We start from the raw sequence: 17,129 nt of genomic DNA on the forward strand, positions 1-17,129 counted from the left end.
ACCCAAGCACTGGTGCTCATGTTCCTCTGAGAGCCCAAAAGAAGAGCCGGAGTCACTGAGAGATTCCTGGTCATTTGATGACGGCAGCCCTGTGCTCTCTTTCCTCAGTGTCAGAGGGTGGTCTTTTCTTCCTTCTAGAGTGGCTCAGGCATTTGAGTTTACCGTAATGGCCACCTGAGGCTACAGCTGGTTCTGAAACATCAGTGTGCCACAGAATCAATGGACTAGGAGCTTTTTTAAAGATGCATAGTCCAGGTCCCACCCCCAGATCACAATTTACTAATTTTGGCATGGGACCTAGGAGTTTGAATTTTAAATAAGTACTCCGGGAAATTCTACTAGTTTTTTGAACCACATTTCAAGAAGTGCTGATAAATGCCCACAGCTAGGCATCTTTAGAATGCATCTTTTCCATTGAGAGGCAGTGTTGGGCAGTCAGCAAGGTATGGAACTGGGGACAGGCCATCTGATTTATTCTTTGAATTCCCCAGCAGTGCTACTTTCTCTATTTACTTTACCTTTCTAGGTAATCAGCTCAGTAGAGCTCCCCAGCACCTTAGACACACTTAAGTCAGAATTTTTGGGACAATGTATGTCCTTACCAACAGCTTCTCTAGTGCTTCAGATGCACAGCCAGCTTGGGAACCACTGAACTTGATAGTCTTGTAGTCTTTTCTATCTGTCACTAACTACAATTTCTTAACCCTTGTCTTAATCTTAAGCCATTGTTAGGGGTGGGGAACAAGAAATAGCAAGCAGAAAACTTAACAGGGTTAGGGCTTGAAATCATTCTTCTGGAGCCCGTATAACGAAACGGGGTATCAAATTATTATGTAACTCAGAAGCAATCTACATTGAGTTATTTCTTTGCTTCTAACAGTTATATCTAGTTTCTCTTGAGTTAGTCGTTTTTTCTAGATTAGATGAGGGTTGCCAACACCTTACTGCTTTTTATAACCTTTCAGGATATTCCTTATTTTTTCTGGCCTTGTTGCCCAGCCTCTGCCTGGGTCAGCTTGCTGCTTCTGTTAAGTTTCTCTGGAGCTGTTTTTCTTTTGCAAAATAGCACATCTTTTTTTGGACAGTTCTTGTCCCTAAAGCACTCTACCAGTAGCATCTGCTTAACCCGCCTGGCTTGTGATGACAACTTAACAGAAAGTAAGGAGCAAAACTTTGACAGGTCAGAAAATAGTGGCATTCTCTCTGAAGTGTGGTTGTGGCTTCCAGAATACTTTTTTGCTAGTCTTTGCTTATAAGAAGAATGCTTTTTTTGGGAAGGATCTCAAGCTCTTACTTCCTTGTTCAGTGAGAAAGGGAGGAAGGAGTTGGTTTTAGAATATTGATTTCTTAGAGCGTCAGCTGGCAGAGCTCAGCACTTTCTCTTCCATTCTTCCAAAGGCCCCGATAAACACCCCTAAAACAGCATTTATTAATCAGTGTAGTGTTATTTTCCTTTTAAAAAAATTGTGGTAAGATGTACATGTAAAATTTACCATTTTAACAATTTAAAAGTTAAGTAGCATCAAGGGCATTCACATTGTGGTGCAATCATCTACCACCATCCATCACTAGAACCTATTGTTATCTTCACATACTTAAAAAAATGTCTGCCTCATTTCTTAAATTGTGAGCTCCTTGAAGACAGGAATTCTATTTGATTAATTTTCATATTTATTCTAATGTAATATCTGACCTGTTAATGGGAACTCATTCATGCTTGTGGTGTGAAAGAATGAGTGAATAGAGCCTCTTCTAGATGATTGTTTTTATTATCCTTTGTGATGTTCTTTGACTTCTAGTCCCATTCTGCTATATGATCTTGCAACTTAGTAGAAATATCTTTGTATATTTTCATTTATTTATTTATTTATTTATTTTATTATACTTTAAGTTCTAGGGTACATGTGCATAATGTGCAGGTTTGTTACATATGTATACTTATGCCATGTTGGTGTGCTGCACCCATCAACTCGTCAGCACCCATCAATTCATCATTTATATCATGTATAACTCCCCAATGCAATCCCTCCCTCCTCGCCCCTCCCCATGATAGGCCCCAGTGTGTGATGTTCCCCTTCCCGAGTCCAAGTGATCTCATTGTTCAGTTCCCACCTATGAGTGAGAACATGCGGTGTTTGGTTTTCTGTTCTTGTGATAGTTTGCTAAGAATGATGGTTTCCAGCTGCATCCATGTCCCTACAAAGGACGCAAACTCATCCTTTTTTATGGCTGCATAGTATTCCATGGTGTATATGTGCCACATTTTCTTAATCCAGTCTGTCACAGATGGACATTTGGGTTGATTCCAAGTCTTTGCTATTGTGAATAGTGCCGCAGTAAACATACGTGTGCATGTGTCTTTGTAGTAGAATAATTTATAATCCTTTGGGTATATACCCAGTAGTGGGATGGCTGGGTCATATGGTACATTTAGTTCTAGATCCTTGAGGAATTGCCATACTGTTTTCCATAATGGTTGAACTAGTTTACAATCCCACCAACAGTGTGAAAGTGTTCCTATTTCTCCACATCCTCTCCAACACCTGTTGTTTCCTGACTTCTTAATGACTGCCATTCTAACTGGTGTGAGATGGTATCTCATTGTGGTTTTGATTTGCATTTCTCTGATGGCCAGTGATGATGAGCATTTTTTCATGTGTCTGTTGGCTGTATGAATGTCTTCTTTTGAGAAATGTCTGTTCATATCCTTTCCCCACTTTTTGATGGGATTGTTTGTTTTTTTCTTATATATTTGTTTGAGTTCTTTGTAGATTCTGGATATTAGCCCTTTGTCAGATGAGTAGGTTGCAAAAATTTTCTCCCATTCTGTAGGTTGCCTGTTCACTCTGATGGTAGTTTCTTTTGCTGTGCAGAAGCTCTTTAGTTTAATTAGATCCCATTTGTCAATTTTGGCTTTTGCTGCCGTTGCTTTTGGTGTTTTAGACATGAAGTCCTTGCCCATGCCTATGTCCTGAATGGTACTACCTAGATTTTCTTCTAGGGTTTTTATGGTATTAGGTCTAACATTTAAGTCTCTAATCCATCTTGAATTAATCTTCGTATAAGGGGTAAGGAAAGGATCCAGTTTCAGCTTTCTACTTATGGCTAGCCAATTTTCCCAGCACCATTTATTAAATAGGGAATCCTTTCCCCATTTCTTGTTTCTCTCAGGTTTGTCAAAGATCAGATGGCTGTAGATGTGTGGTATTATTTCTGAGGACTCTGTTCTGTTCCATTGGTCTGTAGCTCTGTTTTGGTACCAGTACCATGCTGTTTTGGTTACTGTAACCTTGTAGTATAGTTTGAAGTCAGGTAGTGTGACGCCTCCAGCTTTGTCCTTTTGACTTAGGATTGTCTTGGCAATGCGGGCTCTTTTTTGGTTCCATATGAACTATATTTTCATTTTGAGAAAATATATCGTTGCTGTATTTGATGAACCTGTGAGCTAATGGAAAACGGGACTTTTGGATTAATGCCCTGGACTTTCTTGTTTTGAAAATTAAAAAAAGATCTTAGGCAATAACTGAATATTCTAGTTTGTTATACAGTCTAAAATGCACTCATAATTTTGGTGCCGTATTATTCTTGTGTCTTTATTGAGCCATTTGATCTGCTAGTGGCAGTCCTTTGGCAGTGTGCATTTTAATTTCTAGGCCTCATATACAGATTTTCATGAGGAGTACTTTGTTTTGTTCTTTCTTTCCAGAAGCCACAGGACCCCTCCTTTCAAATGTGTCTTCTGTACCCCTCTCTGAAGGTACATGTTTTTGGCATCAATTAGAAAACTTTGAGGTCAGACTTTAGGATGTTGTGTTCATCAGTGAAATGGAGGGTCTGAGTACATAGCATCATCAGCACATAGCATAGGGTCTCAGTGCTATAGAGTATCGTAGAGGTCACCTAGATCCATCTCCCCACTTTATGGAGGGAGAATCTGAGATAAGTGACGTGACCTGGTTAGGCTCATACAGTGTGTTGTGGGAGGGTCAAGACTAGAAACTATTTTACTGATACTTTCAGTTCTGTAAAATTAAATTATTTATTATGTGCAGCAATTGCTGTTTTATTTATTTATTTTTTCTGAGACAGAGTCTTGCTCTGTCACTCGGGCTGGAGTGCAGTGGTGCCATCTCAGCTTTCTGTAACTTCTGCCTCCCAGGTTTAAGCGATTCTCCTGCCTTAGCCTCTTGATTAGCTGGGATTACAGGCATGTGCCACCGTGGGCCTGGCTCATTTTTGTACCTTTAGTAGAAACAGGGTTTCACCATGTTGGCCAGGCTGGTTTTTAACTCTTGACCTCAGGTGATCGGCCCACACTGGCCTCCCAAAGTGCTGGGATTACAGGCGTGAGTCACTGTGCCTGGCCAGCAATTGCTGTTTTAATATGGCCTCCTTTTAAGGTTTAATTTAGATGTCAACAGGGCTTGCTGTATGCATTGGTGGAGAAGATACCCACTTCTTTTATATGACTTGTGGATGCCACAGGGATCACCTTGTTTGCACATTGGATTGTTCCCACCGTGTCCCGGATTCTGACCACAGCAGCCATGTGTTTAGATTGAAGATTTGAGTCCAGCATGTAGGTTACTTGGTTGATCTATTTAATATCCATTAATAAACTATTAAGGATTAGGCTGCTGTCACCTCACAGCCTCTATAACCTTGGTCATATGAGGCATATAAAGATTAATTTTTTTTGTTGTTTGTTTGTTTTTGAGACAGTCTCGCTCTCTTGCCCAGGCTGGAGTACAGTGGCACGATCTTGGCTCACTGAAACCTCCGCCTCCCAGGTTCAAGCAATTCACCTGCCTCAGCCTCCCGAGCAACTGAGACTACAGGCACCCACCACCGTGCCTGGCTAACTTTGTGTATTTTTAGTAGAGACAAGGTTTTGCCATGTTGGCCAGGCTGCTCTTGAACTTCTGACCTCAAGTGATCCACCCGCCTCTGCCTTCCAAAGGGCCGGGATTACAGGCATGAGCCACCATGCCCAGCCAAGAAGATTAATTTTTAAAATAACTGTTTACCTTTAGGTAGATTCACAGAAAGTTGCAACGATAGCACAGAGAGGCCCTATATAATCTTTACGCAGTGCACCCAGTGGTTATATCTTATGTTATTATAGTACAATATAAAAAGCAAGAATTTGACGTTAGTATGGTATGTGTGTATAGTTCTATATGATGCCTTGTTTTCAGTGGCATAGAGGGAGTTTTGGAAAATGATAACTCACTGGGCTCTGATCAGTGGTGGCAGCCCTGGGTGAGGGGGAAGATGGCACTGAAATGAGTACCAAGTCCCTGGGTGGAGTGAGGAAAGGGAGAAAGAGCAAGAAATGGAGTTATTTTCCCTCAAGGGTAACTTTCGTATTCAATACAAAGCTGTAGCTATGCTGCTGCTTTTCCCCTTGCTTGAGATAGGTGCCCAACAAAGGTGGTCATGTTACATGGCTTTAAAAACCATAATTCCTTCAACTTTGAGTAGGAACAGAGAGGGTTAAATGGGTGGTTTTTGTTTATTGTTTGTTTTTAAAGGGATATGTTTCTAGTTAGTACTTTTTTAACATTAAGGAAACAAGTTTGTCCCCTGTACTGCATAATGTACTTGTACTGCAGATGGTAACACTGTTTTAGGAGTATGAATGTGCTTGTGACACTGGATACCTGGCTACTCTCCTGCTAACTGGAGGCTTGTGTGGTTTATGTCTTGGTCATTGGTTAGATCCATTATTCCCAAGTCCTATCACTATGAGTGACTGTCAGGTATAGACCAGCTTCAGTTCTTCAGGTGTTTAGTTCCAGCCTTGATAAGAACCAGAATAATATTTGTAATCCTTTCTAATGAGAGACGGGATTCAGGAAAAAAACTGTCTCCTGGGGAGGTTCTTATTCCTCCCTCCTCACACTCAGCAGATTATCTTCCTTTCCACTTCACAGAGAACAGAGTCATCAGATGGGAATTTCTTTCACTTTTTCTGCCGGATTTGCATGTCTTGCCTGTGCCCATCTCATGCTTATTCTCTTCTTTTTACAGGAAAGGTCCTATTCTTCATATCTAAGACCAACATCCTGATTTCTGCCTTGGCTTCTTTCTTCCTCTACTTTCTCAGAAAACTTACAGTGTTGACAATCTGTTTCTTCTCAGTCTTCAAACTGGATCTCTTTCTGTCTTTGATCTTTTTATAAAATCTAATATGTTTAATTCCTTCTCATTGAAAAAAATTGAAAATATAGAGAAATACTATAACCCTACTTCCTTTTCAGTGACTTCACATTCCCATTCTAGCCAGTCTTCTAAAAAAAAGGTTGTCTAATCTCTCTGCCTCCATTTCCCCAACTCACTCCAATTTGGCTCTGAGATTTCTTTCTACTTGCTTGGTTTCTTCTTCTTGGTCACTTTTGTCATTTACTCTCTATTACATATTGACATCTTTCATTTCTCACTCTAGGGACGTTCATCCACAGACGTGGTTTCAGTTTCCGTCTATACACCAGTAAGTCTCAAATTGGCCTCTCTGAGAGAACCTACACCTCTGAGTGACAGACCTTTAAAACTATCTACCTATTCAACATCTGTACTTGGATGTTTCAGAGCACCCCAAACTCTTCATGTCCAGTATCATTCTTCACAATCTTTCCCCACCACACCTGGCTCTTCTGTAGCATTTCCTATCTTATTTAATTGCTCTATCCATTCAGTTGTGCAGGCTGGTAACCTTAGAGTTCTTGACACCTCATGCTGCCTGACCACCCACATTCAGGCCTTCACCAATTCCCACAGCTTTTGTCCTTAAATATATTTCTTTCCTTCCATTTTTTTAAAACCCTGAGACAGAGTCTTGTTCTGTCACCTAGGCAATCTCAGCTCACGGTAACCTCCACCTTCCAAGTTCAAGCGATCTTCCTGCCTCCGTCTGCTGAGTAGCTGGGAGTGCAGGCGTGTGCCACCATGCCTGGCTAATTTTTATATTTTTTGTAGAGGTGGGGTTTCACTTTGTTGTCCAGGCTGATCTCTAACTCCTTAACTCAAGCAATCTGCCTGCCTCAACCTTAAATGTATTTCAAATCCACCTACTTCTCTATTTCCACCTCTCCCTCCTGTGTCCAAGCCACTATTATATTGTTCCTAGATATTACAGTGGCTCTTAATCTCTCTGCATTTAGTTTTTTTCCCTTTGCAACCAATTCTCTACACAGCAGTAAAAATAATCTAAACATTAGTTGGATCGTGTTATTCCCCAGCTTAAAACTCTTCAAGGACTTTCCACTGGCCTCAGAACAAAATTCAGATGTTTTACCATGGCCTACACAGGGTCTTACTTGATCTGACTCTGTTTTTCCCGTCTCATCTCCAGGTTTCATAACTCTCTGTAAATGTTAATTTACAGCTTTTATCATAATTTGTAATATATACTCACGTATGTGGTTATTTGATAAATATCCTTCTTTCCACTAGATCAGAAGGTCTATGTGGAGTTGTAGTCCCATTACACCTGACACTCAGGTGCAATGAATATTTCTTGAAGGAAAGGTTGAATGAATGCATTTGCTGTGTTTGGGCCTTGGCCCTGGTAATTCTGATTCAGTAGCTCTGGGGTAGGAACTGGACCTCTCTATTAATTAAACCCACCACAGCTGATTCTGATGCTGAGTTTGGGTTGAACCCTCAAGAGAAATATGTTGCAACTACAGTTTAGACCACAGATGTTTAGACTATAAACAGGAAAGGGAAGGAAAGGATGATGTAAATGTTAACCAACATTTTCTCTCATTTTGCAAACCCTATTGACTGTCATTCCTCTAAGTAGGTCAGTGTACATCAACTGACACTTTTACAGGATGATGTTTCCATTGTGATTTCTTGTTTATTTTTAAGCTCTCCCAATTTTATGGTAAAAATAAAAGAGAGGAAAAATAGGATATTACGTGATTGCTGTTATGTAGGTAATAGGTTTAGGCATAGTCAGATTAGCAGGGATCTGAAGAAAGCTAAAAATATGAAGCTTTTCTGTTGTATGCAAGGGTGGGAAGAAACACCAGTCAGTACACCATCTAAAGGTGATAAGACACAGACCTGGCTTTCAAGGAGCTTACAATCAAAGAAGCTTCGTGTAACAAATGCAAAGAGCATTAGATTCAGAGTCCTAAGACCTGGGTACTGTGCTCTAGTCAAGGGTGCATGGCATTTCAGCTGCGGTTCTCCATTTCCTCAGTGGTAAGATAAGCGGTTTGGATCAAGGGATTTTTAAGGATCTTCACAGCTTTACAAGTCCAAGATAGGGCTGGAGGGGACTGTAAGACTTTGATGGGAAGTGGTGGGCTCTGAGCTGGCTGACAGGGCTCTGGGGCCGGGAGCAGACACTGGCTGGAGTGGAGGGCTTGTAGAGAGTAGTAGTTGAAGAGAAAGGTGGGGGAGTTTGTGGGCCGAACTGTGGAGGTTATTGGCTAACAGGCTGAAGTTTTATATTTCGTTTTGTAGACAGCAGAGAGCTCTAAAAACTTCTGTGTTTTACTTTGAATTTCAATCAATGATGCAAATTTCAATATAGAACTTCTGAGGACAAAGGAAACAAAATGTGTGTAAATGAGTCTCTCAAATTATAAAAGCTATAGGATCATACCATCATAATTTTCCTCTGATTATAAAAGTAATGCATGAATAAGGTAAAAACATCCAAACATGATAATGTAGAAAGTATGACACCCTTATCATAAACTTCCAAACAAATAAAAATCATCAGTGTGCGTTGTCTTCTTATTGCTTGAGTAGAAAGTTTCTACATAATAGTATGACATGATTAAAGTTGTGTTTTAGGAAGATCATGTTGGTGGCAGCATGTGGGGTGATTAGAGGGAGAGAAACTAAAGTCCAGGAGACTACCAGGGAGTTAGTATTATTGTTTAACAAATATACGAATACCTTCAATGTTGGCTTGTAATCGAATACCTTCAGTGTTAGTAAGTTCAAAGGTAATAGGGGACTGCGGTAAGAGAGCAGAAAAAATTAAAGAGGAATGGATGAATTCAAGAGACACTTAAAGGCAGTATCATTAGGGTTAGTGACTGGATTTCCATTGGGCAGAGGAGAAAGAGGAGCAAAAGGTGCCTGAGAATTTCAAGCTGGGTCTTTGGGAGAATCACCTGTGATCAGTTCTAGGGAAGTCAGGGATGGAAGCTCAGTTTGGGTGAATGGTATGAGCTAGATGTATTTGGACTGAGCCATCAGAAATCACATTTAGGAGCAAAGCAGAGAAGCCATCCAAAGCAACAGAAAAAGAACAGCCAGTTTTGGGAAGAGAAAAACCAGCAAGTTCAAGCATAGAGCAGAGGGGAAGAGATTCAGAGAGAGTGGCTTTCCAGGTGCTGCAAAGGCCTCAAAGAGAGTGAGGCCTGAGAAAGGTGATGGGCAGTTAGACGAAAGCAACATGGCATACCGAGTATCTTCTGGTACCAGTGAAATGGGAGAGGCAGAATCTAGATTTCAAGGGCAATAAAGCGCATAAATAGCTATACATAATATAGCTATGTAATGTAGGCTATTGTATACAAGAGTCTACAACTTCTGTTCCTAAGAAGGAGTGAATTAATATGATTATCTGATGGAGGTAGCAGCAATATAATTTCATTTATGTTATGGTATTCCTATTCTTACTTAACGTATTCCTGCTCAGTTATTTGTGTGTAACTGTGAGGTTGAACATTTATTACTTGACAGGTGAAGTAAGAAAACACATTATTCTTGTACCATTTTGTCCTGTTCTTTGGGATGAATTCTTCTCTACTCCTTGGACAAAATGCAGGGAAAAATCCCATCATTTTTATGGTTACTCTTTGGTAACAAAAGGTCCTGTCACGTTTGGTTACTTTCATACACACAAACGGTCTACATTCAGTGATTAATATGTCCAGTCTAATAAAATAAAATGCTCCCTTCTCCAGCTTGGGTCTTCTTTGGTCTGGATGCCTGCCTCCGACTCACTAGGCTGCCTTTGACTCCTCCAGATTGAATTGGGCGGAGGAAAGAGAAGTAAGGGTAACAAAATTCTCATCTGATGTATAAGGATGGGTCATGTGAACTTGCTAATATTTGTCCTACAAGAATGGCAATTTGATAGCTCAAAGTAATAATGTTGTCATCTGCATCAGACCTCTCTGGGAGGTCAATGGAAAAACTAACATTTTTTCTTTTTAAAACTCCTTTCTGTATTCCTAGGAGGACCCTTAAGATTGCTGGGAGGTCTTTCATCCAAAGTACCCTGGATGCTTTTGAATCTGTCTCCTCCAAATGGCAGCTCATAACTCCATCTTTAGCTCCTGGGCATCTAGATCACACACCTCCAGCTTCCCTCTTCTGAGGGCTTGCCTTATTCCTACTAAGGCTGTTTTGATCAGGAGAGAAAGCAGTCCCGTGCTGACTTGCTCTTTTGGCATATCTAGTTGAGGGAAAATGCTCATGCTTTCTCTGATCCTCGACACTCAGGAGATGCAGACTACTTCTAGCATAGCACACTCTTAGCTCCACTGTCAGCACCAATATTATACCCTTTAGAGTTTTCAGGTGTGTCAAGAGCCTACTCACTGACAGCTTGAGGATGCTCCCAGGGACACATACCCGGCTGTCTGCATTGTCTATGGAAGACCCTTTCCCTAGGGCTTGAAATGAGGGCCAAGCAACTCTACCTGATGCCCCAGGGTGGAGTGTGTGCCACTCCTAGTTCATTGAAAGCTCTCTCCTGAAATTCCCTTCTAGTTTTATTTTTATCGTGACCTTTCCACCTTGGTAATGGGTTAAAAGTTACAAAATCAGTTTTTGGAAACCTCCTTTGCAAGTGCTACGTGGTAGTCCTTCACCTGTGGAAGGTGGACATAGTTGACATCTATTGTCTTGGGGGACAAATGCAAAACTGAGTCTGACATAGTTCCCTTTTAATCTCCCGTTATGTGCAGATTTCACAAATTCAGTGCCTTTCTTAATCTTTAAGTAAAAGGTACATCCAGACACTGGAGAGTAGTGCTAAAACAAACTATTAGGGAACTGAAATGACCATAAAAGAACATAATGAACAAGCAGAAATAATCCAACCAGCACCTTAGTTTTGATTCTGGCATTGCTTTTTCCTCCAGAAGCAAGAGTTGAAAGAAATTGACCTGCATTTTAAAATGTATTTTTTAATGGTCAAGGAATATGCTATATTTCTTCAAATTTGTTAAAAATAGAAACTCGAGTTGGATGGCATCATGGTTAGGGAAAAAAAATTCTGTAACTGAAATAGATGGTTTTAGTAATTCACGTGTCTCAATTTGTATTCTAGTCATAGCATACTTCCTAAAAGGGTGGTAAAAATAATGTGTTTTCTCTTTCCAACTTCATTTGTCTAATTTCTGTAACATACACCCTCACAATGAATTACTAACTCAGGGACAAGAGGTAGAGAAATTACAGAGGTTGCTAAGAATACCTGCTGACTCTTATTTTCTACTTCTGCTTTAGAAGTTGTTTAGAAAATCTAATCAAGACAGGCTTACATCCAGTAGAAACAGAGAGTGAATACATGTGCTTCGGAGCAGGTTTTTAGGAGAGAGCTTTCCTCATGGAACTGTGACCATATTGGGGAAAGAAGAGCTCAGAAGACATGAGTTATGCTTCTCTTGCCTGGGGAGGTGTTTGCTTAAAAGACATGTTGCCCAAGTATTTAAGCCTTCAGGTTAGCCTTTTTCCAATTGTTGGCAGAGTGAATGAGCATAAACTATATTTGATGAACTACAGTTAACACAAATACTCATTTTGAAGCAGATAAAATTATTTCAAAACTGAAGGAAAATTGTTTAGTAAGAGAAACTTGTACTTCTTACAAAAGGACTGGATTTTTTGCTCCATGGTTTTAGTAAAGTTTAGTAAAATTTTGTTTAGTTCAGCTAGAATGAACAGAAGAGTTTGGGAATACATTTTATTCTTTTTTTTTAAACTAGAGGTTAGCAAACCCTGGGAGAAAAACCAAATGTAGCCTGATACCTGTTTTTTGTAAATAAAGATTTATTGGAACATAGTTGTGCTTGTTTGTTTACAAATTGTCTCTGGCTACATTTGCATTGCAACAGCGTTGTTAAGTAGTTGGGACAGAGACCATATGGCCTGCAAAGCCTAAAATATTTACTATCCTGCTGTTTACAGGAAAAGTTTGCAGATCCCTGTTCTAGATTAATGAAAGTACTCAGTATCGGTGTTTTTGTGGTTATATATGGCATAAATATCTGTTAATTCTCTGAATTATTATTAATTTTAAATATTTCAGTATCTTTTGTACTTGATTATATATTTCATTAAAACAACTGAATCAATTCTGAAAATTGGTATGGCCTGTTTGCCTAAAGGACAATACACTGGACATTACAAAACTCATTTCTGCTTTTCAAATCCCTTGGACAGTAAAATAATTTATTTGTTGATTTGCATTTTACCACTTATAACCACCTTGGGAAGACATTGTGTGGTAGAAAGCATGCTGTCAGCATTCACTTACAAAATGTTTTCTAGATTTATTGGAACAATTTAAAATGTCAGTGAAAAGAAAAACTTTTCTTCCTTTGTGTTCTTCGGTTTTCTATGATGGCTGGATGCTTCCACTCCTTGGGGCATTCATGTTCCTTTCACGTAAAGGGCAGAGAGTTAAGGTTACTCTGTGGATCATTCGCCTCTTCAGGGTTGTTTGATCCTTCTCAAGAGAAGATTATTTTAACGTGTTGCAGGAGATGCTGCCCGATAACTGAGGCTGATGTATTGAGTACTGTAAGAACCAGACTGGGGACAAGAATTGACTCATTTATTAATTTATACTTATGTTTATTTAACAAACGTTGAAGGCATGCTTTACCAGGTTCTGTGCTTTCAAGGATTTCATAGTCTCTTACAGGAGATGGACAGGAAGCAAGGGATTATCGTATATTGTGTTAGGCAAGATGATTGAGTTATAGACAGGATATTATAGGAGAGAAGGGTCATCTAACCCACCATGGGGAGAGGGCAATCAAGAAAAGCTATTTGAAAGAGGCTAAATCCAGATCAATAAATCCAGGACATTCTGTCAGAAATTCAGGTGGAGATATCTAGCAGGTGGATTTGAGTCTCAATCTGGGATAGAGATAAGGATTTAGGTGTCTTTATGCTAGAAATGGCAGTTAAAACCCTGAGAGCTGATGAGAGCCTGAAGAGTGGGAAGAGGGCTCAGCATGGGAAAGGCCAACATTTAAGGATCAGAAACAGGTGCATAAAGGAAACAAGGAAGGGGTCAGAGAGATATTTAGGAGTACCAAGAGAACAAAAGACAAGAGTGTTTAGAGACTGAGTGAGGGGATGGAGACGGTCAATGGAAAGATGGAAAATCCAGGACTGATCAGGAACTGGCAGTGTAGGAGGAGGAGGGGAGATGGAATTCATTTCAAATATAATCTAATGTAAACTACTTGTGTGTTAAACAAATGATGACCTAAAACTTAGTTTCAGGCTGTTGTTTTAAGTAGGCTCAAATAAGTAAGTTGATTTCCTATATTTGTAAAAGCCAATAATTTTTATTTAATCAAACACACATTTATTGAGCACTTATTTTGTACTAGGTTGGCACCCCAAGGGGTAAACTATGAGGGATACAAAAATGATCAAAAAATGAAGTAGCAATATTTAAGCTAAGCCCTGGAAAATGGGGAGGGATGGAAGTACATGTAAGTCAAGAATAGGCAAGCGTTAGAGCAAAAACACAGTGCATGAAACCCCAGGACCCTGTCAGTCTTGAATTATCGTTCTTGACTATGTCTGTCTCCACCACTAGACCCTCTAATGCTGAGGACTGTGATTTATAGAGCCTCAGATGGTGTTTTGCATGTCGTATTTACTCAGTTAATATTTGCTATATGAATGAAACTTGAGAAACAGAAACATCATAATTGTTACTTATTCCATAGTCTTGCCTGTGCTGGCCTCAGTAATAAAGCAAAAACTAACTTAAAGACTAGCATTCCTATGTTCATCAGTAAAACAGATAATAGGTAAATTACCTTCTTGATTTGACTTTTGAGAATGACATGTTAGAACTTATAAATGAATCAAATACATGTAATTTATAATGTTACTATATGATATGAAAACAATTTGAGGTAGAAGCCACAAATATGAAATTCCTTAAGACTTTGATCAAAACAACACAATTTCTTGAGATTTCATTTTTTTTAAAATTTTTATTTTTCAACAACAGCTAACCAAAGATGGGATCTTCTTTACATGACAATGTTGAAGTCAATTTATACACAATTTATTTGTTAGCATGTTAGTGATTATATTTGTTTTATATTTTGAAGTGAGCCATGGCCTTCTTTTAGGACTAAAAAATAACTTCTTGATGTACAGATGCTTTAGATTAACCAAGGGTACTTGTTAACAAAAGCTATTATTTTATAGCTACATCTCAATGTTTGAATTGATAAATTTAGGAATTAAATTTGCAATACAAATTTCATTAGTGGAATTACATAGCCAGTTTGGAGAGGTTCTATTTATTGGGCTACCTTGATTTAGAATGAACGATTTAGAAATATGAAGAGTTGACTGGGCATGGTGGCTCACACCTGTAATCCTAGCACTTTAGGAGGTCGAGGTGGGCAGATTGCTTGAGCTCAGGAGTTTGAGACCAGCCTGGGCAACATGGCAAAATCCCATCTCTACTAAAGAAAAAAAAACAAAAACAAAAAACATTAGTGGGACTTGGTGACTCACTGCTGTAGTCCCAGCTAGTTGATGGACTGAGGCAGGAGAATCACTTGAGTCCAGGAGGTTGAGGCTGCAGTGAGCCATATTTGTGCCACTGCACTCCAGTCTGGGTGACAAAGTGAGACTCAAAAAACAAAAACAAGAAGAAATATGAAGAGTTAGATAAATGATACGGTAATAGCCCACATGCTTTCTTGTTGATTGTGGAAAAGGAAATAATTAGCAGTATCTATTATAACAGCATAGGATATATTGATTTAAGGATTATAGTAGAAAATAATTCAAGGAATTGGAAAGGTAAAGCATGTTGTTCCATGAAGATTTTCCATCCTTAATTATTTATAAGTATTTGAGTTATGTGTAACTTCACTTTCTCCATTAATTTTTGATAGTGATATCCAAAACAAATCTGAAGTTATTTGTTAGTTTGACCTGTGTTATCCTTGCTTCATAAATTCCTGAATTATCTAGTTTAATCTAGTTCTTATTTCACAAATGATGGAAGTCAGATTAAGCAGTTTGTTTAAATGACCTGCAATGAATTATAAAGATAGGTCACCTTTTTATGCTAACGGGTTGGCAAGAAAAATTCCTGAAATTTTACAGGCTTCATGCTGCAGTTGTCTACAAATACACTTCCATAAATGAAAATAAACAGGTTTGTTCATTGTATCATTATAAATGTAATTTAAAAATTAGTTTTCTAAATTGTTTTATGCAAGCAAGCAAAATAAATAAAAACTCTTATATTTTCTTGTCTTTTTTTTTCCCCCTGCCCAATAGGACCAGACACATTATCAATCATTTCAGGTTTCAGAATATGGTAAGAGTTCCTCAACCTACTTTGGAAGAAAAAAGCATTTGTTACTTTCAGCAGAGATTAGAGAAATTTTTAAGAGATGTGTTATTTGAAGTAAAAATATCAATGGAGTTAAAATTCTGGTGTTTTTTATAGGCCTAAACATTTTTTTTTCCTTTGTAAAATTTCTAAAATCTCATTTTACAGAAAAAAGTAGAAAAAAATCACTTGTAGTTGTATTATGCTAGTCTTTTTCTTATCCACAACGTGATTTTTCTATTTTTCTACTTTGTTGTGATCATAAAATATTTAAAATGTTGCACTTAAAAATACTTAACAAATTCTCTTCCATATTTTTCATTTGATTGGCATTGGTAAAGGTGGTCTGTTTTTCAGGTAAATCCTTTTCTTGCAGGTGCCATACTTACAATATCAGTTAGAAACCCATAGATAAAAACAGTGGAACCCATCTATTTTGTTGGTGAATGGAGAGGAATGAGAGATGAGAGTGAAAGCATAGGATCTTAGTATTAGTTATAATTTGAATAGTTATTTTGAGGTTACACATGGAGTTCTTCATTTGATTTGAGCTTCTTTTCGAGATTAGGTTTTATTTAGGCAGTAGAAATTATAATATACTGGTAGTAATATCTCAGGCTTTGTGGGCCATATGTGTCTGTCATTACCACTCAACTTTGCCTTGGTAGCATGAGAGCAGCCAAAGATAATGTGTACATGATGGGTGCTGTGATGCAATAAACTTCATTTTATGGGAATGAAAATTTGAATTTCATATAATTTTCATATGTCATTATTCTTCTTTTGATTTTTTCCAACCAGTTAAAAATTGTAAAAAATGTTCTTGGTTCATGCTGGTCATAGTTTGCTGAAGTCTGATCTGTAACTGTGCTCTCCAGTAGTGGGGCCACTTGCCATGTGTGGCTGCTGAGCACTTCAAATGTGGCTAGTCCAAATGGAGACACCAGATGTCAAAGACTTAGTACAAGGAAAATGAAAGCAAGAAATACAGTTCATTAATAACCATTTTTAAATTTATGATTATTTGTTGAAATGATAATCTTTTAGATATATGGGGTTAAGTAAAATATAAAAATTAATTTCACCTGCTTATTTTTACTTTTAAAATTTGGCTACTAGAAATGAAAAATTACACATATGGCTCCCATTTTATGTCTTTTAGATAGCCCTGATCTAGAAGAATAAATCATAGGGGACCAACATTTTTATAGGCTATCTTTATATCCTATTGTGGTGGTATACTGGGTGGTTGTATGTTGTTGCATGAGGTATAGTGGAGGTGGGGAATTGATTGCAAACCTGTGATGGTTGAGGAAGAGGCATTTGGAATTCCTTGGTGGTGGGGGTTGGGGGGTCATAGTTGACTCATATGACTTTTTTGGTCTCCCTGTCCTAGACTGGTCTAGAGTCTAGGAGTGTCTTGGTACATTCAGGGCCGTTAGCCTTGATTAGAGCTGAAGGTCTGCCCCGTATTGTTGACCCTTTGGTTTTTTTGATACTTCTCTTATGTTAATTGAATGGTAAGGTGACTTGT

General features: G+C 38.6%; 1 protein-coding gene across 1 annotated transcript in view; it reads left to right on the forward strand.

Moving 5' to 3' along the window:
• CD109 (CD109 molecule) overlaps positions 1–17,129 on the forward strand; it is a 147,637-nt gene that overhangs the window by 57,789 nt on the left and 72,719 nt on the right. The window contains exon 6 of the mRNA XM_010372224.2: positions 15,541–15,580. Within this exon, the coding sequence (XP_010370526.2) occupies positions 15,541–15,580 (40 nt within the window). The remainder of the gene's footprint in view (positions 1–15,540; positions 15,581–17,129) is intronic.

Source organism: Rhinopithecus roxellana, chromosome 4 (assembly GCF_007565055.1).
Source record: "Rhinopithecus roxellana isolate Shanxi Qingling chromosome 4, ASM756505v1, whole genome shotgun sequence".
Classification (NCBI taxonomy): domain Eukaryota; kingdom Metazoa; phylum Chordata; class Mammalia; order Primates; family Cercopithecidae; genus Rhinopithecus; species Rhinopithecus roxellana.